The following is a 23174-nucleotide window of genomic DNA, read 5'->3' as shown; positions in this document are numbered from 1 at the left end:
TCTTGTGGAATAGACGATCTTTGCTTCTTTCCGTCGCAGAAACTCTCTCCGACATCTCGGAATAAAGTGACCAGATAACCCGATATGACATCGTGAAATAAAAAGAGCGCAGTATTTTTATACACACAATAAACAGCTCATACTAACACTAAACCTCTGTAGATCACCATTTTCTATTGTTACGGGTCAATATTTGATTTTAAGAATAGGCGCGTTTAAGTTCCGCGATAGCTTGTTTCTAACCGGTGACTTTAGGTAGACGGACTGAAGCAACATGACAGCGGCTCGTGAAAACACAGCTGTGAATGTGGTCGAAGGAGCAGAAAGAGACGAAGAAGCCAAACTGCAGATGTTAAAAGGCGAGTTAGCAGTTAGCTCGTAGTTTCTATCGTCTGTAGCTGTTAGCAGATTTAGCTGTTTGTTGTCGCTGTTTCCTGTTTGAGGTCACAGCAATGTCGACCTGTCTGCTCCTCTATGTTCCTCCACTCCAAACTCCACTCAAAAATCAGGCATTTTTATGTTTCCGTATTTTTTCTTAAAGCTGGACAGCCTGTAAATATATGATGTGACTGCTGGTGGATTTGTAGTTTCATTCTGCTAGGGGACGTTCTTATTTAGTCGTGCAAACATTCTGCGACACCAAACTCTATTCAGAAATCCTACAGTTTAAAGCTGTCAGTGGTTATCAAGTATTTCGCAGAAGATATAAATCATGACCAATGATTGTTCTTAAACATTAAGCACTTCTGTTCAATTCGGCTGAATACCATTATCATAATGTAAATGTTGCTTGGTAAGTTATTAGTGTACATTATCGAGCTCTTCATAAAGCTGAGTTGTACACAGTCCATCTGGTTTAAGCAGGTTGTCTGTAATGAGATCTTCTTCTTCTTTTCTTTACTTAATATTTGAGTTATTTCCCTTTATTGCATGATTAAAGTAGTGAAGCAGCCACAGTGTTTTGATCTTCTGAAACTGAGCTGTCATTTACATTCAGACTCAACACACTAGTTTCTCCATTCAAAAATAAAAATAAAAAATTGTATTTATGAAGCCAGCCACTCAGGATTTTCTGAAGTATGCAGCATCTTTCCCAACTGTCTCACCTGACTTCCTGTGTGCAGGTGCAGCGTTCCTGACCACGGTGGCGTCTGCAGGGATGATCGCAGGATTCGGCTCCACGTTGGCACTGGCCAAGAAAAAAAGTCCAGGGTGGTTTAACAAGGTCTCCTGCCTGCACATTATTACAGTCATGTTAAACTGTCACAGTGATTAGTGTCTGATGGTCAACAACAAGTTAATGATCCACGTCAGGTATTAGAAGTCAACTCTGACACTTTGTGTTTGACTTCCTGTTTTGCTGCGACGCTCTCTCAGTAGGAACATTAAGTAACGAGCAGAAATGTCTTAAAACAAGTTTGTTTCTCTTCTTGAACTCGTTTTTCAGCTGCAGTATTTTTTAATGAGCCAACGGGACGAAAACAAAACACAACAAAAAGTGATTTACAAAAACAACATAAACCGTTAATAAGAATATAATTTAAAAACACATTCATGAATTCAATAAATTAATAAATTATGGAATTTAAAAGTGTTGAGATTCCTTTTAATTTGACATTATTATTGATGGTTTAATTTTTCATTTGAAAATCTTTCTTAATAACTTAATTAAACAATTCATCAAACACAATTTATTATTATTTTATTTGTTCTATTAATCCATATAATATTAAAAACATTTGTAAAGCCATTCATTGATCCCGGTTTCTATCGTACAATCAAAACGCTTTTTTACTGTTGGTTTTCTCATATTTTCAATCTTGTGCTCGTCCACACTAAAGTGTTGGTGTTTTTTGTCAGATTGCAGATGAAATTGATTTATTTATTAAAAACTGAACTAATCTCAGTTTTAATGCCACATAATAAAAATTATTCATCTTAATCTGCAAAGTAACTAATAACTTAAGTTATCAAATGAATGTGGAGTTTAAGTTTAAAGCAGCAGAAAATTGAAACATTTTTTATTGAACCTCTGATGGACGAAGGTTTTTACGTGCGAGGGAAGCTAACGATGCTAACGGCATTGATTCGGATTTTCAACCGTTTAAATGAGTGGCAGTTAAAACCCAGCTGGGACTCGTTGGCTGTGCCTCCGGTCGACAACGCCTCGACACAGAGGTCGATCTGAAAACAGCCCAGAGGAGAAAATCAGTGTGAAACTTCCTGACACGCTGTTAAACCGCCCTGTTAACTGGAACTGTGTGATTATCGACCGCTCACCGGAGCTGATTAAACATGACGCACACAGACGGTTGTGTCAGGATAAACTAGGAGTTGAGTCTCAATGGTCGGATTGTTCTGGACTCTATTTCCATCACAGACTCGTCTTTGTCTCGGCCCCCGAGGACCCAGATAAAAGTAGAAAATGTGAAATGAGATTAAACGTGGAACTTCATGTGGTGAGGAGGAGAGCATTTCACGTCAAACAGTTTTGAGGAAAGAAAAATGTCTGAGCCACATACTAATGTTATTACACCATGTGGCCAGAAGTATGTGGACACAGATAACATTAATTAGATTTTCAAAATCAGACTCAGAAGACCTCGAGCCCGCTGAGCCTCTTCTGCCAACTAGATTCCAAGAAGTTTAGTTTGTTTCTAAAAATGTGTTGAATCATTTACATAGTTTTTCTTCTCACGAGATTCAAAGAATTTCAGTCTTTTCCTGAAAATTTTTGGCACTTTTTCAAAAGAATTCTACTTTATTTTTGCACATTGATTTTTTGTCCTTCAAAATGTGACTTTATGTGAGAACTTAAACAACTTTTTTCACAACATGTTTTGTTCTTTTTCCTCCACAATTTTCTCGCCAAGCTGCCAAATGCTGAGAAAATTAAATGTAAATTCTTGTTCCAGGTAAAATGTTATAGAAAAAAAAAGTTTTTATATGGATGGACCCAATAAACATTTTAATCACATTTCTTATCTTTCCTCAAAGGAACTCAGTCGCTGTTTGTTATCAGCTCAGTTTTTCAATCTGCTGAATTTCAGGCATGATGCTGTGACCAAGGACTATGTTGAATTGCACCCTGAAGCTCTGAAAATATACATTTTAAGAACTTTATAAAACTTTATTTTACATTTCTATCTCTGATTCTTAATTGTTGCAGAGTCGTTTTTCTCTAAGAATTAATGTTTTTCTAAGTAAAAGTCCCAAAACAGTGATGTACGAAGGAGAAATTAGAGAATTGCGATCAACTCAGTGTTCAGGTCATATAAACTTACTGATACTGAAGTGTGTTTCTATTATCAGCAAAAATGTACCTCTAGTATCAAAAACACAAGAAGTTGTTCTGCAGTTAAAGGGCTCCTATGACTGATTTATTATTATATATTCAAACATCTAACACACAAATAATATTTTTGATAACAATTTTATAATTTAGCTTTTTTAAAGTTAAATTAAGTGAGAAGTTCAGATGAAGAGTTTGTAAACTGATTTAATGTTTAATAAGAGTGACTAAAGCTGTTAAATGAATGTAATAGATTACATTATTTAGAGTAGAGAGTAGACGTGGAAAGCAGAATGAAATGGAAATACTCAAAGTGCAAGTACATCAAATCTCGAGTAAATGTACTTAGTTACTTGCAGCCAATGTTAAAGTTGTGTTAGTCGGCACATAATGAAGTTGAATCACCAGCAGCTCTGAGATCAGTTCATCATTTGTCTCTGGTTCTTCTTCAGGGCGTCATGGCGACGGCGGCGGCCCCGGAGGGCGGAGCCTCTCTGGCGCTTCGAGCTCTGGGTTGGGGTTCTCTGTACGCCTGGTGTGGAGTCGGTCTGCTCAGCTTCACTGTGTGGAAAGTCCTCGGAGTTCACAGCGTACGTATCTGCTGCAGATTGTCTGTTTGATGCTGAGAGGCCATCACACATCAGACCATGTTTACCTGAACCTGCACGACCCAGAACACAAAGGTCCACTGTGAGTTCAAGAGTACAGCGGAAATATTCTAAAGTAATTCAAGTTTTAAAATTTAAAGAATAAAGTTCTAATGTCAAAGAGAGAGTGAAAAAGTGTCTTTTTAAGTTGTAAAGTTGTTGTAAAACTACATTTTGTGGAATATGATAGTATATACAAATATTATATATATATATATATATATATATAAGTATGTATACGTATGTAATATTTCGAGAAGATGACTTTTATAACAAAGATGAAACATTTTGAGGAAAAAGTGAAAACAATTTCTTTGTAAAACTTTCTTTAAAAAGTTGAGGTATTTTTAGAGAGAAAAACTGTAAAATTGCAAAAAAAAGTTTAAAGTCATAATATTTCAAGTAAAAGAAGAAAATTGAAAGATTTTGAGGAGAAATTGAAAATATTTTGTAAAAATTAATTAATAATAATTAATTGTTAAAATTGATGTGAAAAAATGTTCTTCTAAAATGTTTCTGAACTTTCTGGAGTGTTGTTGAAATATCTGTGTAGTAAATTTAATACACTTGAAATCTGGCTTAGGAATAATGAAAGTAATGCTGGAATCTAGTTTCAAGGAAAAGTGCATTTTGACAATAATCCTGAAACATTTGAAGAAAAACACAATAACATTTTAAGAATGAAGTTAAAATGTTTGTGACATTTCAAGAACTTCAATAGTCCTAAAACTGTCTCCACATCATGTGATATAAAATTAAGGTTGATTTTACACACCAAGAAGTATGTAAATGTATCTTGAGTGTAAACACTAAATAAAACATTTATAATTACAGTTATTATGATAATATAATAAATACAACATATGATTATTTCACCATTAAAAATAATCATATGGGGGGAAAAAGCCTTTTAGGCACTTACCTACCAGTTTTTTTTCTCTTCTCGTCTGTAGTTTCTTCATTGTGTTTCTTCTTCTTCGTTTCTTTCAGCTGTCAGAGTTCAGACAGAAGATGCAGTCCTTCTTCCCAACCATCCCAAAGACCGCCGAGTCTGCAGCTGGGTCAGAACCTCTGGACTGGGACGCTGTCTTCAAGTCAAAGTGACCTGCTGCTGGAGGACCAATCAAACAAGACGACATATGGACTGAATAACACCTCCTGAGGCTCAGCAGAGACCAGTCTGTTCCCTCCTAGTTGAAAATGTGTATATTTGTAAAAAAAAATGTGTTTGATCCGAGTGTTTTGAACAATAAATATTTGTTTTTATTAATATTTACATTTACATTTTCTGTGAAACAGTTTAAATATTTCAAGAAAGTTTTTCAAGAGAAGAAAAGACAGCTAAAAGAATTTAAAACTAAAAAGGTCTAAAAAAAAAATATTGTCAGCTGTGACTGTGTATAATATTGCTATTCAACACTACAACAACAGTAATGAGCTCATAGCTTTGCTGAGTCTTAACACAACCATGAGACTGCTAAACTCAGCTCTCCTCTGAAAACTAAATGCAATTGTTAGCACGATGCCATTACAACATCAGCATGATGCTAAAGTTGAGCTAAAAAACACAAGTCTGAAATGTAATTGAACTATTTATAACCGACACAGACTAACCATCAGCTGTACAAGACTAATATGTAGTGAAGACAGAAAAAAACACATGAAAACTTTAACAAAACTTTGGATTGCTGCTGCTGCCATCTGCTGGATACATTGAAGATTACAGCTGCTGAGAAACTGTTTCCCTCCTACACTCAACACAGGGACATCGAGGCATCACGTGAAAAGAAACAACCCAGGAAAATGATTGTGCCAGAAGTACCAAGTACAAGACAGAAAGTGGAACGTAAAACAAGACGACAAAGAATATAATATACAAAATAAAGAAAATATTTTAAAGGGCAGAAAAAAGACACTTTGACAAATTGAATTACTTTAATTGAATTACTTTAATTGTTTTATTATTCCCATTCAACAAAGTAGGATGGTACAGTGCCCCCTAAGGGTCACAATTAGAATGTTTTTAAAACTACTTATGAGTTACCTCGTAATTTGGTTTGTACTCCTCAGAAGTATTTCAAGAGAACGCATCGTAAAAAGGACACAAAGATCATTCAATCATTTTCTGCTGATAAAATCACATCACATATAGTAGTTCATAAAGACCCAGACACTTCATCATATATATATATATATATATATATATATATATATATATATATATATATATATATATATATATATATATATATATACACACTACATCATATTCACATTACATGTAACTGAACTGACTATCATGTCAGGAGGTGGAGGGGATGCTGGTTTTGCAGCTCTGTGAAGTCAGAGACCATAGTTCATGTCTGCGTTTCCACGTCTGTGAGCATGAAAGCGCTGGATATTTTTAACGAGAGGTTGGGACATTTTCCAGCTGAGTTGGTGGCGACAGCAACAAAACATGATGTTCTCCCTGATCTGACTCTCTTTATTGAAGTTCTATAGAGAAGAAGTATCCTAATAACAGAAACTTCAGTAGAGTACCTGACATGTCTGCCCTCCAGTGGTCACAGTTTCTCTTATGGAAAATGAGATGATCTCTTATTTACCTGTTGGCATTTTCCCACTTTAACAGCAGGAGCTGATGGGCCAACAGACAGGTCAAATCAGACGAGCTGGACACAATTTATATCTGTCACAATAAGAAGATACATATGAGAGCTCAACAGCTGAGTCACTGAGTTCTGATGACAAAACCAAATGAGGATGTTTGACCACGACTCGTTTCATCACAACAAAATGAATCCCAAAGTGAAACAATATAAACTGAAGTGGTTTGTGTCTCACAGAGGACATATTTCAGCAGTCGTCTTCAGCCAGTACTGTGTTTGTGTTCACAGGAGGAGACTCTTCCTCCTACACTGAACACAGAAACACTGAGGAACGGAAGTCAACCAACCCAAACCCAGGATAAAGAGGTTCAGTGAATGTGGTGTTGAAGGTGTGGAGGTGGATCAGTGAGTCAGAGGAGACTCTGTAGAAGGACAGAATGCCAGCAGGACAGTCCACATACACTGCTACTCTACCAGAGGAGGAGGAGGAGGAGGAGGAGGAGATAGGGAGGACTGTTCTTCTGTTATTGTGCCAGACAAAATAACCACGATCAGAACAGTCCAGACTCCAGGACTGATCGTTCCATCCAAACAAACAATCTGTTCTGATTACCCTGTAAGTCACTGCTATGTAAACCCATCCTCTCCACTCGACCTCCCAGTAAGAGCAACCAGTCAGACCAGTTCTACACAGCAGCTGAGACCAGTAGTCAAATCTCTCTGGATGATCAGGATATGGCTGCTTCTCTCTCACATATGTCACTTTCTTGTTGTTGTCAGACAGTTTGAGTTTTCTGTTCACTGTGTTTGTGTCGACTGTGAGTTCACAGAAATCTGAAAAAGACCCATCACAGCAGCAGGTTATCAGCTAACACAACTGTTGGTTTGTTTATTTATTTATAAGTTGATCACTTCTATTGATTAATATATTGTTTATATGTCACTAGAAGACTGTATCTTATTGCATATACAGATTGTTAACACTGAGGATGGTACATATGTTGAGCCATCTATTGTCTGTGGGGTTTGAACAAAGAAATATCACAACTATTAATTATATTGATTTTGACAACCACTTCAGCCAGCCAAACAACGCCCCTGGCTTATCACGATATATCACAACCTGTCATTAGCTATTGCTTTCATATTGTAAATATTATTTTAAACAGGACTTGACTGTGTGCTGCTGTGTTCTCATGAATCAATCTGAATCCACACTCACACTTCTTCAGACCAGGTTTCAGTCTCTGTTCTCCACCATGGTCCAGCCTGGAAGAAGAAACACAGTCAGAGCCGCTTATTAAACTTTACTGATCCCCAGAGGAGAAATTCAGGCATCACAGCAGCACAAGGACAGAAATGAGTCCAGATAAATAGAAGGGGGTGTCTTTAGCTCAGGAGGTAGGCCCTCTGGTAATCTACCTCCAGAGCTACAGGACTAAACCCCAAATTGCTGCCGATGAGCAGTTTGCACCTTGCATGGCAGCCTCTGCCACAATTGTATGAATGTGTGTGTGAATATGGCAATTATTTCAAAGCACTTTGAGTGGTCAGTAGACTGGAAAAGTGCTATAAAATTGCAAAACCATTTACCATTTACCAAAGCAACGAAAACAAATCATGATCAGAGTATAAAATCCAACAATGAATAAAATAGAAACTCTACAAGAAGATTTGGACTCAAAATGCAAAATTACATGCAGTAAAATAAAGCATACAGTCGCCAACAGTGATGTTGTTGAACTAATAGCGAAACAGTGTTTTCTGTTGCATCATTCCATGCAAGTAGTAATGTGTTAATATGTAATATTATATAATGTCAGCAATATTCTTTTGGACTAAACAGGAACATTTCATAACTTTCCCTCTTAATGATTTTACATACAACAGTCCTAAGTGCTGTCAAACAGTAAGCAGAGTTCCTCAGTTTATAAGTGTAACAGAGAAACAAAAGTGTAAACATGTGTGAGCCCTTGTACCTGAGGGTTTCCAGTCTCCAGTCTGGATCCTCCACTCCAGCAGTCAGAAGCTTCACTCCAGAGTCTCCTGGATGATTGTAGCTCAGGTCCAGCTCTCTCAGATGAGAAGGGTTGGAGCTCAGAGCTGAGGCCAGAGAAGAACAGCCTTCCTCTGTGATCAGACAACCTGACAGTCTTGAAATAGAAAATGGATGATGCCAGTTTAAGAAAGTGCAGGAAGATACAAACTGTTCTAGAGAGTTGCCAACATACCGACATTAATCAAAGGATTGAAGGTTGGAGACCGACGTACAAATAACTCAAATAACTGACTGATTCAACAAAGATTATTCTTTTTTGATACCATGTTTCAGAAAGTTATTGAATAATCTTACAGATTTCTAGTCTCCTCATCAACATCTACAGGAGAGCAGTCAACACTTAAATGATCAACTGAAAGCAACCAGCTGAATCTTAACCTGAGAGTTTCCAGTTTACAGCATTGACTTTCCAATCCAGAAGACAGCTGCTTCACTCCTGAATCCTGCAGGTTGTTTTTACTCAGGTCCAGCTCTTTCAGACTAGAGGACTGGGAGCTGAGAACTGAAGACAGAGCTTCACAGCTTCTCTTTAACAGGTTACAGTCACTCAGCCTAAAGGCAAATCCAAAAAAAGATGGGCAAAATACTGAACATCAACTTTTAAGCGTACTTGATAATATTTGTCCTTCACAGGAATGCAGGAAGATGCTAACTTTTCTAGAGAGATGCTGACATATAGACATGAACAAAACAAGAATCAGAAATCAACACATTAAATCTGACAGATTTGGCTAGTCAAGATTATTGACTATCATTGAGTGTGCGGCTTTCACATTCTCATTTAACAATGTTTAAGATCATTTTGTTACAAGAAGAATCCTACAGAACATTGGCCTGAGTGTAGTCAAGATTTAAATGATAACAAAAGCAAATTTCTGACCTGAGAGTTTCCAGTTCACAGTGTGGACTCTTCAGTCCTGATGACAGCAGCTTCACTCCTGAATCCTGCAGGTCATTGTTACTCAGGTCCAGCTCTCTCAGACTAGAGAACTGGGAGCTTAGAACTGAGGACAGAGCTTCACAGCTTCTCTCTGACAGATTACAGCCACTCAGCCTGAAGAAGAATCAGACAAAAAGACAAAAGGTAAAATTGTTAATTGACAGCTCTCACTTTAAAGTCTGATTACTTATTGATAATATTTGTCCTTCTTTCGACCTACTGAGCTTTGTTGGAGGCTTTGACCACTGGCAGCAGCCTCAGAAGAGCTTCCTCTGAAGCAGAGTATTTCTTCAGGTGAAACATGCAGAGATCATTTTTCGATGACAGTAAGATGAAGACCAGAGCTGACCACTGAGCAGGAGACAGTTTATCTGTGGAGAGACTTCCTGAACTCAGGTACTGTTGGATCTCCTCCACTAGAGAACCATCATTCAGTTCATTCAGACAGTGGAACAGATTGATGCTTCTCTCTGGAGACAGATTATCACTGATCTTCTTCTTGATATACTCAACTGTTTCCTGTTTGTTTTCTGAGATTGTTCTGGTCTTTGTCAGCAGACCTCGTAGGAGATTCTGATTGGTCTCCAGGGAAAGACCCAGGAGGAAGCGGAGAAACAAGTCCAGGTGTCCATTTGGACTCTGTAAGGCCTTGTCCACAGCACTCTGGTAGAGATGAGTAGGTTTAGATTTACTCCTAAATAGTTTAGACCACCATGTTGGTTCTGCCAGCAGATTGACTTCAGAGTTGATGAATGTCAGATGGACATGAAAAGCAGCCAGAAACTCCTGAACACTCAGATGGATGAAGCAGAACACCTTGTCCTGGTACAGTCCACTCTCCTCTTTAAAGATCTCTGTGAACACTCCTGAGTACACTGAGGCTGCTCTGATATCGATGCCACACTCTGTCAGGTCTGATTCATAGAAGATCAGGTTTCCTTTCTGCAGCTGCTCAAAAGCCAGTTTTCCCAGAGACTCAATCATTTTCTTGCTCTCTGGGGTCCAGTGTGGATCTCTCTCAGATTTTCCATCATATTTGACATTCTTCACTTTGGACTGAACCACCAGAAAGTGGATGTACATCTGAGTCAGAGTCTTGGGCAGCTCTCCTCCCTCTCTCACATTAAACATGTTCTCCAGAGCTGTAGCAGTGATCCAGCAGAAGACTGGGATGTGGCACATGATGTGGAGGCTTCGTGATGTCTTGATGTGGGAGATGATTCTGCTGGCCTGCTCCTCATCTCTGAATTTCTTCCTGAAGTACTCCTCCTTCTGTGGGTCAGTGAACCCTCTGACCTCTGTCACCATGGCAACACAGTCACGAGGGATCTGATTGGCTGCTGCAGGTCGTGTGGTTATCCAGAGGCGAGCAGAGGGAAGCAGTTTCCCCCTGATGAGGTTTGTCAGCAGCACATCCACTGAGGTGGACTCTCTAACATCAGTCAGGATCTCAGTGTTGTGGAAGTCCAGAGGAAGTCGACACTCATCCAGACCGTCAAAGATGAACACAACCTGGAACTCTTCAAACCTGCAGATTCCTGCTTCTTTGGTTTCAGTGAAGAAGTGATGAACAAGTTCCACCAAGCTGAACTTTTTCTCTGTCAGCACGTTCAGCTCTCTGAAAGTGAATGGAAATGTGAACTGTATGTCCTGGTTGGCTTTGTCTTCAGCCCAGTCCAGAGTGAACTTCTGTGTTAAGACTGTTTTCCCGATGCCAGCCACTCCCTGTGTCAACACTGCTCTGACTGGATCATCTCCTCCAGTTATGGCTTTAAAGATGTCCTCACATCTGATTGATGTTTCCAGTGTTGGTGGTTTCCAGGTTGCTGTTTCAATCTGTCTGACCTCATGTTCCATGTTGACCTCTCCCGTTTCTTCCATCATGATGTAGATCTCAGTGTAGATCTCATGTAGAGGTTTTGAACTACTTGCTTTTGTGATTTTCTCAAACACACATTGGAACCTCTTCTTCAGGTTGGTTTTGAGTTTGAGCTGGCACTCAGAGAGAATCTCTGAATTAAGAAAAAATATTTGACACAACTGAGATGACGCCACAGTATATGTGATCTTGAGGTTATCCAAAATTTTGCTTCTGTACCTGAAATGTAAACTGCTGTACTGTCGCATTCAAAGGAAATATTTTTTTTCACAGAATGAAGGGCTGTAGAACTGTGTTGAATTGTAGCCTGCCTTCAGCACACAATGTCCTAAACTCCTAATGCCCACACACTTTACCCTGACATCTATATTTGTAAAACGTCTTGTCCACCAGAGTTTCCATCTCAGTTCTAGATCCACGAAGAAGCCCTCGTCTCCACTGTTTCATGACTTGGGTAACGCTTTCATGAGCCACTGGCCCATATAAGAGATGTGATGCATGATATATATGCAACTTCCTACTTTGCGACAGTTGACGCAACTACACAGGCTTCAGAATAAATGTGGTACTCAAACCCCTCCACTATATTCAAAAGAGGGTCACTCTGATATGAGGAGGGCAAAGTCACTATCTGTTGTATGTGTTAAGATTTTAATGTTAAGTAGTGTACCATAGTTTGTTATGTGATGTAAGGCTTCCTAAAATACAAATTCTTACTTTCTGTTTTTAATGACCTACCTGAAGGTTCTGAGATGGTGTTTGATAATTGATCCCGCAGATCATTCTGATTAATCTCCCCCAAAACCATTCTGGTCACTTTGGTGGTGTTTATACAGTAGGTCTGCACCATCTGATCCACTGTGTCCATCCTGTTTGCTTTCTCCAGTCGACATTTTGGGATTGCTGGGAAGCCCTCCAGGGCTCCCTGAAGGTGCCACTTGAATTTTTGAAAGTCCTCATCTCCCAGATTCTCTAAAGTTCTGAAGATGATCTGTTTAGGTGTTGCCATCTGCCCTCTCTGTAAAGATACAAACGATAAATTGTTATAAGACACAACCTTCCTTCTGGTTTCAACCTTTGCTTTTCTTTTTTATTCCATAACTAATGCATGATGTGGGGCACAGAAAGAACAGCAAAAATGATGCAAAATAATTGAAGACCACCATAAGTAATATTTATTACAGTCTAATTTCCAAGTACAGGCCTAAAAATTAGCTGATAGTATTAAGCCATACTTATCTTAATGTCATTCCTGATTATGCTATAAACTGGAGACATGACATAGGCCTACTGTTTACCATTACAAATTATGAATTGCCACTTGTAACATTTCAAACTGTATTAATAGTATTTTTCATGCATTTCTTAATATGTGGTATTCTGTAAATTCATAGATCCATAAATTGTATGCTGGCAACTCAAGCATGATCACAGAAAATAACCTTCTTGTTGTTGTCATGTCTTTTTCTTTTTAATTTGCTTAAATTACAATTATTATTATTATTATTATTATTATTATTATTATTATTATTATTATTATTATTATTATCATCATCATCATCCCTAAATTAGTATGTGTGTTAATGGGACTAGACAGAGCACTTTATTTTGAAACTTGTTTGAGGGAAGGAGGCTCCTGTAACCTGGTGCAGTTTGACAAAATGTAGGACTATTACATTTTCAGTATTTTATTACTAACAGACATTTTTTTGTATGTTGTCAATTACAGAAAGTCAGAAGCACCCAAAATCAGAATCAGCAGGTCAGATTAAAAAAAAAAAAAGTAAGAAATCAGAATTGCCCATGAAAATTGTCATCAGTGCATCTACATATATTTGTAAATTGGTTGGTTACGCCACTAGGTGGAGACAAATTGAACTATGAATTTCATTGCATACCTGTTTCATTCTGTTTCATATCAGTATTTTTTTGCTTCAGCACACAGTTTAATTAGCTGACTCCACATAATTGTCGTATTAAAGGCGCATGTGTTGATAACACGTGAGAAGCTGTGTCCATATCAAGTAGCCGAGATTAAATTCCTCATTCTGAGTCTAGATTAACAGCCTGTTTGTTGGTTAACGTGATGAATGACAAGAAAACAGAAACCACACTAACCAACAGTCATCTAATTCTTGAGACATGAACTGTGTAAACGGGATTTATCTGATCAAATAAGGTTACTATTAATAGGAAATAATGTCTATGTCAGTGCTGGTAAGATGATAGTTTAAACACTTGCAGTGTTAACATTAAAAAAACACTTAAATCAAGTTGATTTAAACTTTCTGACCAGTCGGCACTCGTCGTGTTTTTTACTAATCATATCTCAGATTATGATCAAACTTCCGTCGATTCTACTTGTGAACTTCTTAAAAGTGATTCATGAGAATAATCCTCAAATCACTGACCTTCAACTAAAGTGACGTCGAGAATATTTATACCTGCAACAATTAACAGCACAAACAGAAAGTGACTGTGATAATCAAACGCGTCCAGATTTGTCTGGTAGGATTCTCACCTGCTGAACTCACCTCAGGTCAACTTACAGACACTTTCCAGCTTCATGTGTGGAGGAAACACTGGGAGAGAAGAAGCTGCTCGTTTCTTCCTCGTCAGTTCTGGTGTCTGTGTGCTTCTGATCTGAGGACACCGTCCCACCCTCAGAACTTCAGGGTCCGAGTGTAAGGTCACATCAGAGTGACGTCAGAACCAGTCGGTTTCAGAGAAATCACACATCAGATGATGTAGTTCTACTATCTGTCCACTAGATGGAACTAACTAACCATCTAATGAGCCAAAGATCAGCTCAGTTCAGAAATATGTAATGGGAGAGCAGTAGTTTGATCTCATGAAGTCGAGCTGATGCCTTTTTATTTATTTATTTATTTTTATTAACAGGTACGTGGATATTTCCTAAGAAAATCTCTTGTTAAGTTGTTTTTGTGTTGTCAAGTATGAACACGGACCATGTAAGTTTATAATGATGCGGACAGATTGAATTTTCCAGCTACAGTGCAGTTACAGGTAACAGGCAGGCTTATTTTAAAATCGAAAAAATATCAGGTGGGAATGGAAAATATTTTAGTGTATTCAAACTCCTATTGATCAATGACAGAAGCACTTACAGGGACTGTTTTGGGGAAAAAAACCCAAAATTAAAAAACAAAACAAACTGAAAACCATGTATGTTCAATTAACGTTTACCTGTGGTGGATGTGGAGATAGTGGGAATGTTATTTTAAGTGAGCTTACATGTGACCTTGTGACTGCTCCAGTTGTATGTATTGATTTCTACTATTATAAAGGCTGAGGAGAGACGGCCTCTCCTCAGTCATCATCTCTGCGCTGCTGATGTGTGACTGTTGCAAGTAATCAAGAACTTAAAATAAATATTGTGTTGAACTTGGTGTTTGACCAACTCCCATCTGCACTAGACAAGCTACTGAATTTCAGCTTCTACACAACAGGTTCAGTAACAGCTTTGAATTACCTCTGGGTGTGACTGGGATTAGTGTATTTTAGATTACCAGGAAATCACAGATTTTATGAGACTGAAGGAAATGTAAGTGCATTTTCCTCTGGTCAAGATGCTTCACTTGCCTTGGAAAGGGGAACAGCAACATTTCACCTGTGACAAACAAAGCTGCAGTCTTCAGTAAACTCATTTGACAGTGACATGAATGAAGTGAAAAAAGAGACTGGGTAGGAAACATAGTGCATAGTTCTTATTAAAGCAAAAATAAATAGTGTGGTTATCATGTTTAATATTTTGTAAAAATACTAGGATGACCAGGGAAGACTTATTTGTGTTCAAACCATATTGTCTGGGGTTAAAATAAATCTTTGTCACATCTATGCTCCTAATGCTCAGATCATGTTTTCGTTCCATGAGATAAATTATATTATGTCTACCATGGCAGAAGGTTTAATCATCCAGGTAAATAACTATAAGTGTGGTATGGTTGCATGGTTAGGACAAGATTTACAGGAGTTATTCCAAGGAAGATTTTCATTCAGACAATCTGCACTCCAAGGAGATTGGAAAAAAGTGATAAACAAGTTCCGCCAAGCTGAACTTTTTCTCTTTCAGCACATTCAGCTCTCTGAAAGTGAATGGAAATGTGAACTGTATGTCCTGGTTGTTTTTATCTTCAGCCCAGTCCAGAGTGAACTTCTGTGTTAACACTGAACGCAATGGACATGCACTCAGTGGAATCTTAGAGTCACTCTAACAAGCGACTGTTCTCACCTTCTTTAAGACACCCACCATTGTTCCTGTACCTAAAAACGTGTTGAGTCCGACTGAGTACCACCCTCTGACTCTCAAGCACATCAAAAGCAACATCACAGCAAGCAATATCTATTGCCCTTCACTCAGTCTTCATCCTGAATATTAGACCAGTTACATCAGAATGCTTTTTGTTGATTTCAGCTCAGTATTCAATAATCTCACGCATGAAACTGATTGCAAACTAAACACTCTGGGCATCAGAACCACACCCTGAAAGGACGCCGTTGATGCAACCATTATCGGCTGCAGTACAAACAACCATGGGGAGGACATCAACAATCTACTGCTCAACATCAGCAATACCAAGGAGCTGATTGTTGAATTTAAAAAAGGGAGGCAAAGACAAACACCCCTGTCTACATCATGGAGCTGAGGTGGAGCATGTAAGCAGTTTTAGATTGATGTGAATCATTAAGTCAAGGTTTCCACACATCACCATCCTGGTGAACAAAACAAGCACACACAAGACTGTGATCCAGTGAGTCCATCGTTTATTCAAACAGATCACAGCTGTTTAACTGTTCTACAGAGGTGATTTGGGCATTTTGTTCAAAGTAACTAAAAAGAGGTTTAATAAGTAATTCATTATTTATTACATTATATACAGGACACTGAAGTTGTTCTAAGACTATGGCTCTAAGCTTCTCACAGGATTTGTCCATAGATAGTCAAAACCACAGCAGAGTTTAACTTCCTCATTCCGAGTGCAGATCTCGTCCGTTGGTCTGCGTGATGACTGATGCGAGAACAGTAACCACATGTTGGCTCAATGCTGAAGACTTCACACAAGAACTGCGAGATAAAGTGTGTTTCAGTGCTGATAACTCGGTATTTTATATCATTCTTGTAACTGCTTAAACATTTTATTGTATATAGTACTCTAATCTATCTATCATCAGCCCAAAAATGGAAGATTTACATCATCAGTTTTCAGCAGATGATGACAGAGACAGAGTGCAGAAGGTGCTGCTTCACACCTTTACAGCTGTTCTGTGAGCAGCCAATAAACTCAGAGAAGAAAAGCAACAACAAACACGATGATGTGGCGCTCAGAGCGTCAAACTGCTGCAGCTGTGCAGAACGTAGACCAGAACCACATGTTGTCACTGGAGTGAACAACACAACTCGAGGGGAGAAAGCCTGATCACACTCACTGGAATATCAAATAAAACGTCTGAGTCTTCTTACATAAAAATGTTCTATCAACGGTTATTTTATAGGTATCAGTCACAAGAGTCAAGTGATTATCGGTTGTTGTGTTGGCTGAAATAAAATCCATATCGTGCATCAGCATAAAACACTAAGTTAAATTCAGATGTCAGAGAATACACAGTGAAGACAAACACTAAAATCTTTTGATGTGTTGCACCTTTAACATTAAAAACACTTCAGTCAGGTCGATCAGCAACGTTAGAATCTGACCTGTGAACAGTTCAGAGCACCGACAGCACGATGTGAGCACAGTGGTGATGATCAAACATGTCCACATCTGTCTGGAAGGATTCTCACCTGCTGAACTCACCTCAGGTCAACTTTCAGACACTTTCCAGCTTCATGTGTGGAGGAAACACTGGGAGAGAAGAAGCTGCTCGTTTCTTCCTGGTCAGTCCTGGTGTCTGTGTGCATCTGATCTGAGGACGCCGTCACATCCTCGTAACTTCAGAGTGTAAACACATCAGAGTGACGTCAGAACGTGTCCAACCTGTGGTACAAACCCAGCCAATCAGGAGAGTTTATATTTCCCTGTTTGTCTCTCTGACCTGCCTGAGTGCCGGATGTGATTGTGTTGTTTCTGATTCATTTGTTATTTTGATGAAGACTGTGAGAACAAAAGTGTTTTTATTCTCTCAGTGAGTTGTCAGCATTGAGATGGTGTCACAGCTTTCCTCTAAAGCGTCCACACTGATCACAGGTGTAGTTACACTACCTGTCCACCAGGTGGTGCTAACTGACATGTATTCAGGATGACTTGTAGAGAACTGGAGTGAGACTGTAGAGAACCTCTGCACCACCATGGAAGTGATTCAATAAGGTTTTCTGAGCAGCAGCTTGTAAAAGTTTGAACAGTAAATACAGTCAGCAGATAGAACCAAGCTGTCAAACAACCAAAACATCACATGACAATCAATAAGAAGAGAAGAGAGAGAAAACTGTGTCATATCTAAATATGTGCTGCTGTCACAAACAGACCATCATCTGGATGAGGAGAAGAAGAAGCTGCTCACAGAACTCAGAATCCGGATCAGAAGGTTCCGGGTGATGAAACCTGCACCATCTCAGTCAAAGATCCTCTCGCCGACTTTTTACCGGGTATTTCAAAACTATTCGCAACTTCGAGCTCGATGAGCAGAAACGATCAGATAAACGATTCGTCACACCGCCGCGCCTGCGCAGTGGAAACAAACATGGCGGCCGCTGCAGCATCACAACTCGGCTCTCCGTCCAAACCGAATGTGTTCTGGTTTCACGTGTTTCACGTATTTTATGTAGATACTATACGATTGACACGCTCAGTGTCATGCGAGGCGGCGGCTTCAACCGTCACGTACTTAAACAGAAGCCGCAACGATTAAACCTGTCGAGCTAACACAAGCTAAGACAAGCTAACACGGCTCCGTTCACTCCTACGTGAAGCAGCTAGCCAGTTAGCACGCTCTGTGTGCGCGCTCTGGTGAAATAACACGTTCAGTGTATTAACATGTCAAAGTGCTGAACTGATCGTTACACCAAGTTGTAAGAAGACCTACGTTGCTGTATGAGCAGCCACGCCACTTCCGGTTTCCTAGGTGGAGCCTTATTTTGAAAATCTTTGTCTATTGATCCTGTTGAATTGTATCATGAATCTCACACGATGTTTGTCAGTTTGTTGTAATTAAAGTGTGAAAGCTCAGTGAACTACATCATCTCACCAACACCAGAACCAGCATGGAGCACACTGGGCTCAGAAGGGGTTCTGGTTCAGTTCTGTGAGCTGCTGATACACACAGTCAACTGTGTTGTATCATTTCCCCAGTATGACCTTTTATTAGTTTGATGACAAACTGACAAACATCATATGTGTGATTAATGACACAGTTCAAACAGGATCACTATGTTATTTTAAAGTGCGCGCGGGCCGAGGCGCTGCATAGTACTGACCCAGGAACAGAACCAGCAGCTGTGTTCAGAACCTTTGTGCACAGAGTCAGTCTGGAGTTTTTTCTCTGGAGATTAAAACTAAGCTTGATGAAAAAAATATTCTGATGGTTAGTCATAATTATGAGGAAAGGTGGAAATTATGAGATAAAATGTCACCATCAAACTCATATTTTGATATTTTAACTCAGTTCCGTTCATGTATATTTATGCACCATAGGAATATATGTATATAATATCAAAGATAAACTTTCATACATGTTTTGTCAGGATCATATCAGGGCAGTAAATTGGTCTCGTGTGCATGAGAGAGAAGTCTGTGTGTTCTGGATCTTCTTGAGATCCAGTTGGACCGACATGACTCCAGTATCTTTTTAAATCCTGGCTGCAGCCTGACATGCAAGAAAATGCTCCATGTTATAAGCTGCCGGTAATCTTTGTAAATTATTTTTGTCCCTTCAATTTGGCGGCTCTCTAACATTCACTTGTGAGGATGAAGGAAGCAAAACATGTTTTAGCTAAAAAAGTAAAAATTCATGATGTCATCGATAAATTAATGTAACCATGTTTAGATCAGCCAGCAGCTTGGATAAAATAAAATGCAGTCAGTAATTCAATAAAACATAAAAAGACCAAATTTGATGGTGAAATGTAACATTTCTGCAAATTAAACTCGGCACTACAGATAAATTGCAGCGAACTTGGTGTGCGTAGGTGTCGTGTGGAAAAATCACGTGCAGATTTTTTGCACTGCCGAATCACACTGTGCAGGAACGTTTCAGTCATCCAACGCTTAGTTGTTCACATGGAGACCTGGAAGTGTTCAGTTATCTGTGATTAGAACCTCTTGAACGTCACCGTATACGCTGCAGATGTTGCAGCATCACTGGAAACAACTGCAGCAGACTACATCGACTCTTTACAAACTCCTGGTCCTGCAGGCCGACACCGGCATCCAGAATCATCCTGTGCACACACTGAAATCTGTCTGAAACACGTGGAACTGAAGACAATGATGTCTGTGGTTCTCCAACTACATCAGCAAACCAGAACATAAATAACTTGAAGCGATATTAAGACGTTTGTTCTCAACTTCTGTTGAAGACTTCAGAGTCAAGAGACCGGCCGTCTCCTCCTCAGACTGCTGAAATCTTGTCTTTGTCGTTGATAAATCAGACTGCACGCTACACTGGAAATGTTTTACTGTAAGTGTGAACTACATTTTAACGCCAATAGCCGTGAAGATCAAAGAATAGAAATCATTTCTCCACATTTTTTTCTTTTATCTACCAATTTTGTTTTTGTTGTACAAAAGTTTTTTCCTCCAGATTTGCTCACAAAACCAGCCCGGAGCTGCGTTCACAGTGCTCAACCAGAGTTCATGTACGTTTATTCTTGTTGTGGAACATATAAAGATCTCATACTGAAGAAACAACGTCTGTCAAATCAAACAGGAGACGTTCTGGATGTAGAGATTTTCTTTTTTTTCTCTTTACATTTGTTATAACTGTTTTTGAAGTTGTGTCTGTTAGCAACATGATGAGTACAGTCCCGCCCTCCCCTTGACCTCCTGTACATACAGTCTTTCAAAGCAAACGCACCCTCCCAGATCAGACCCCCAAAATATCCTGAAACTGAGGAATCTTCCTTAAATACAGAAAAAAAGTGTTCACCTGCTGGGAAACGTTCAGGTGAGCAGAAGATCATTCATCACCAGCTACCGTCACCGAGTCAAATGTACATCGTCTATTTACAGGAGGATGATGGCGGTGGAGGGAAATTTGAGATTTGATTGGTGGAGGACACATAGAAAGTTATTAATAAACAGAAAGCGATGCTTGATACTGTCGTGGTTCAGCAAAATACTGATGGTCGAACTGCAGATGGTCGAATGATTCACATTTAAAGTAAAAAACGCCCAAACAAACCTATTGCACCAAAACAAAGTACACAACAGAACATCAGTGTTTCCTGTCATACCACATGAGAAAAGAGAGGCCTATCTACAACATGTCATTATTTAAATAAATCTGACCCCGCCTCCAAAATCTAACTAACCCCGCCCCCCCAAAACAGAAAGGAACGACCACGTCTGTTTAAAAACATTAAAGAGACCCGAGTGCTCTCCACCATCACACTTTGGTTAAAACAAAACAACAAACTGACAAAAGAATAAAAAATTAAAAATACAAGTATTAAATATTTTTGTATTAAAATTACTTAAAAATCCCAAATAAACATTTTGCGGATGGAGCCGAGGAGCTTTATATATTCTATATATATTCATTTGTATGTAAAAACATTTGTGTTCTGTTCTTTAAATAAAAATATAATAGGAGCCAGTCTATCACATGGGCGGAGCTGCTTCTAGCGCCACTGAGCGTGCTCCGTGGCGGTGTTTGTGTCACGAGCGGCCGATTTTAAACAGTACTTCACACATGATGGCTGCCACAGATGAGTTGAGGGCGGCTGACAACGAGATGTCCAGCAACCGGCTCTCGTGCAGAACAAACTCCGTCCGGTTCTCTTCCACCCTCGCCATGGCCAGCAGCGCCTTGGCAGCACGGCACATCATGTTGACGCTTGGTGGCTCTGGTGGCGCGGCGGCGTGCAGCATGCTGTGTGAGCTCTGCTGGTACTGAGCCATGGCCACGCTGTCCTCCAGGAAGCCGATTAGAGTTCCCACGCTGCCCTTCTGCAGGGCGACGCTGCGCGCTGCTGTGGAGTCGCCCTGTGCCAGGTTGGACAGGACGGCTACCGCCATCTCCCGACACACCTGGCTCTTCCTCTCCCCCACGAGGCGCACCAGCGTGGCGTAGAGCTTCTGCTGACGGCTGAAGGGTGGCGTAGCGAGCAGCAGATCCACGTTGCAGTCCTGGATGCTCAGCTTGCACAGACACTCCAGCACCAGTCTCTGAGGGGTGAGGGAGGAGACTCCTCCCGATGAGGAGAAGGGGTCCTGGGCCTCGGCGGACGGGCACACCATCCAGTGCAGCAGCCCATCCAGGATGGGCAGGCAGATGCTCTCGGGGTACAGCGACAGGTCCAGCTGGCCCGACATGTTGGCCAGCGTCACCAGGGTGTTCTCCCGGAGCGCCGCCAAGCAGTCCCACCACCACTCATCCCGGCTGCAGGCCAGCCCCTGCTCCTCCTCCCGCTGGTAGCTGGGTGGTGTCCGTTTCCTGCAGGGGTGGTGGTGATGCAGGAGCACCAGCCGGCCCAGGATCAGCACCAGGCCCGGGTGCCGTGACATGTCGGTGTCGTTGCCGGGCACAAAGGAGAGGCCACGTACGATGTTGGAGATGCAGATGCAGCGTTTGGCCAGAGAGTCCTGCCAGGACTCGGCTGTGGACAGCGGAGCTTCGTCCCAGCAGCGAGGCTCGTCCTCCAGCTGGCTGATGGGACTCTGACCTCTGACCTCCGACTGGGAGCCTGAAGAGGAAAGACAGTGAAACGTTTTATAATCTTATAACTGAAACAGACTGAACAGAAATGTTTTGATCATCAGATTGAAGATGACTGATAATGTTCCATTTTTAATTTTCTTTGTGTCTTATGAACATGTGATTCATCAGATAAACTCTTTGTTTTCAGTGAACTTTATTCCTGTCAAATAAAATAATAAATATAAAATGAAAACTAATAAAATAACATTTGTATGAATTATGTTTCAGTGATTATCCTGGCCTCCTCCTCGTTCTCGTTCTCGTCTTCCTCACCTTCTTGTGTTTCAGGTGGTGTATCCTCACCGGCTGGCAGGTTCTTCTCCTCGCCTCCCTCTGCCTCCTCATGACTCCTCCCCTCCTCTCCTACCCCCCTCCTCTTTGTGGGGGCAGACTCCCCGGTCTGGATGTGAGCGGTAGAGTCTCCTCCTCCGGCCTTCCAGTGCAGGAGGCCACTGATGAAGCCGTTGGGTCTGCTGAGCTCCGCCCAGCGCTCATCCACCTCCTCCCACTCCTCCCCCTTCTCCTCTACCTTGATTGGCAGCTTGTCGTACTTGCTGGCCTGTTGGGGTCGGGGCTCTTTCTGCTCCTGGTGCTCCTCCTTCATCTCCACCTCCTCTTTGACAACAGGTTGCCCATCTTTTACCTCCTCCTGAGCGATGAGGCCGGGTGCAGCTGTAAGTAGCGGTGGTGTCGCCTCCATCTCCTCCGCTGATCTCCGTGGTATTCTCTGCTCCTCAGCTGATTGGCCGTTAGACTCTGAGATTGTAGGTGGCGTCTCCTTCAGCGCCTCCTCCTTTGTGGGGGAGTTGGGCAGGGGTCCCAGCAGGGTCCTCTGGCCCTCGGTTCCCACCTCGTACTCCTCCAGGATACCGA

At 40.5% G+C, this 23174-nt stretch overlaps 3 protein-coding genes and 1 long non-coding RNA gene across 8 annotated transcripts in view; 1 reads left to right on the top strand and 3 right to left on the bottom strand.

Annotated features, from left to right (window-relative positions):
- The first annotated feature begins 205 nt into the window (after nucleotides 1-205).
- tmem242 (transmembrane protein 242) lies at nucleotides 206-5214 on the top strand. Its single transcript, XM_037086967.1, has 4 exons — nucleotides 206-359; nucleotides 1125-1225; nucleotides 3745-3882; nucleotides 4930-5214. The coding sequence occupies exons 1-4, from the start codon at nucleotides 275-277 to the stop codon at nucleotides 5041-5043; spliced, it is 438 nt and encodes a 145-aa protein (XP_036942862.1). The 5' UTR covers nucleotides 206-274; the 3' UTR covers nucleotides 5044-5214.
- A 1010-nt stretch (nucleotides 5215-6224) lies between these two features.
- On the bottom strand, nucleotides 6225-12862 carry LOC119012743 (NACHT, LRR and PYD domains-containing protein 3-like). The gene is made up of 7 exons (XM_037086842.1): nucleotides 12165-12862; nucleotides 9768-11559; nucleotides 9488-9661; nucleotides 8986-9159; nucleotides 8528-8701; nucleotides 7771-7817; nucleotides 6225-7382 (listed from the first exon to the last, which is right to left on the bottom strand). Exons 1-7 carry the CDS (start codon nucleotides 12433-12435, stop codon nucleotides 6853-6855), a joined length of 3162 nt encoding a protein of 1053 aa, XP_036942737.1. The 5' UTR covers nucleotides 12436-12862; the 3' UTR covers nucleotides 6225-6852.
- Nucleotides 12863-16194: 3332 nt separating this feature from the next.
- Nucleotides 16195-18448, bottom strand: LOC119012811. 2 transcript variants are annotated; one of them, XR_005072599.1, is made up of 3 exons: nucleotides 17911-18448; nucleotides 17243-17422; nucleotides 16195-16512 (listed from the first exon to the last, which is right to left on the bottom strand). It is a non-coding gene; the product is annotated as an uncharacterized LOC119012811 (long non-coding RNA). The 2 variants fall into 2 exon arrangements; XR_005072598.1 differs by having other exon boundaries at nucleotides 17946-18446.
- Nucleotides 18449-20213: 1765 nt separating this feature from the next.
- Nucleotides 20214-23174, bottom strand: part of arid1b (AT rich interactive domain 1B (SWI1-like)) — a 36186-nt gene continuing 33225 nt past the window's right edge. For 3 of the 4 annotated variants that reach the window (XM_037086785.1, XM_037086784.1, XM_037086786.1), the window contains 2 exons: nucleotides 22575-23174; nucleotides 21260-22287 (listed from right to left, as the gene is read on the bottom strand). The exon at nucleotides 22575-23174 is cut by the window's right edge and continues 58 nt beyond it. In XM_037086785.1, coding sequence (XP_036942680.1) covers nucleotides 21260-22287; nucleotides 22575-23174 — 1628 coding nt within the window. Of the gene's footprint in view, nucleotides 22288-22574 lie in introns of all 4 variants that reach the window. The other variant, XM_037086783.1, reaches the window with a different exon arrangement.

This window comes from Acanthopagrus latus, chromosome 22, assembly GCF_904848185.1.
Source record: "Acanthopagrus latus isolate v.2019 chromosome 22, fAcaLat1.1, whole genome shotgun sequence".
In the NCBI taxonomy this organism is placed as follows: domain Eukaryota; kingdom Metazoa; phylum Chordata; class Actinopteri; order Spariformes; family Sparidae; genus Acanthopagrus; species Acanthopagrus latus.
This window is presented reverse-complemented; position numbering and strand designations above follow the sequence as displayed.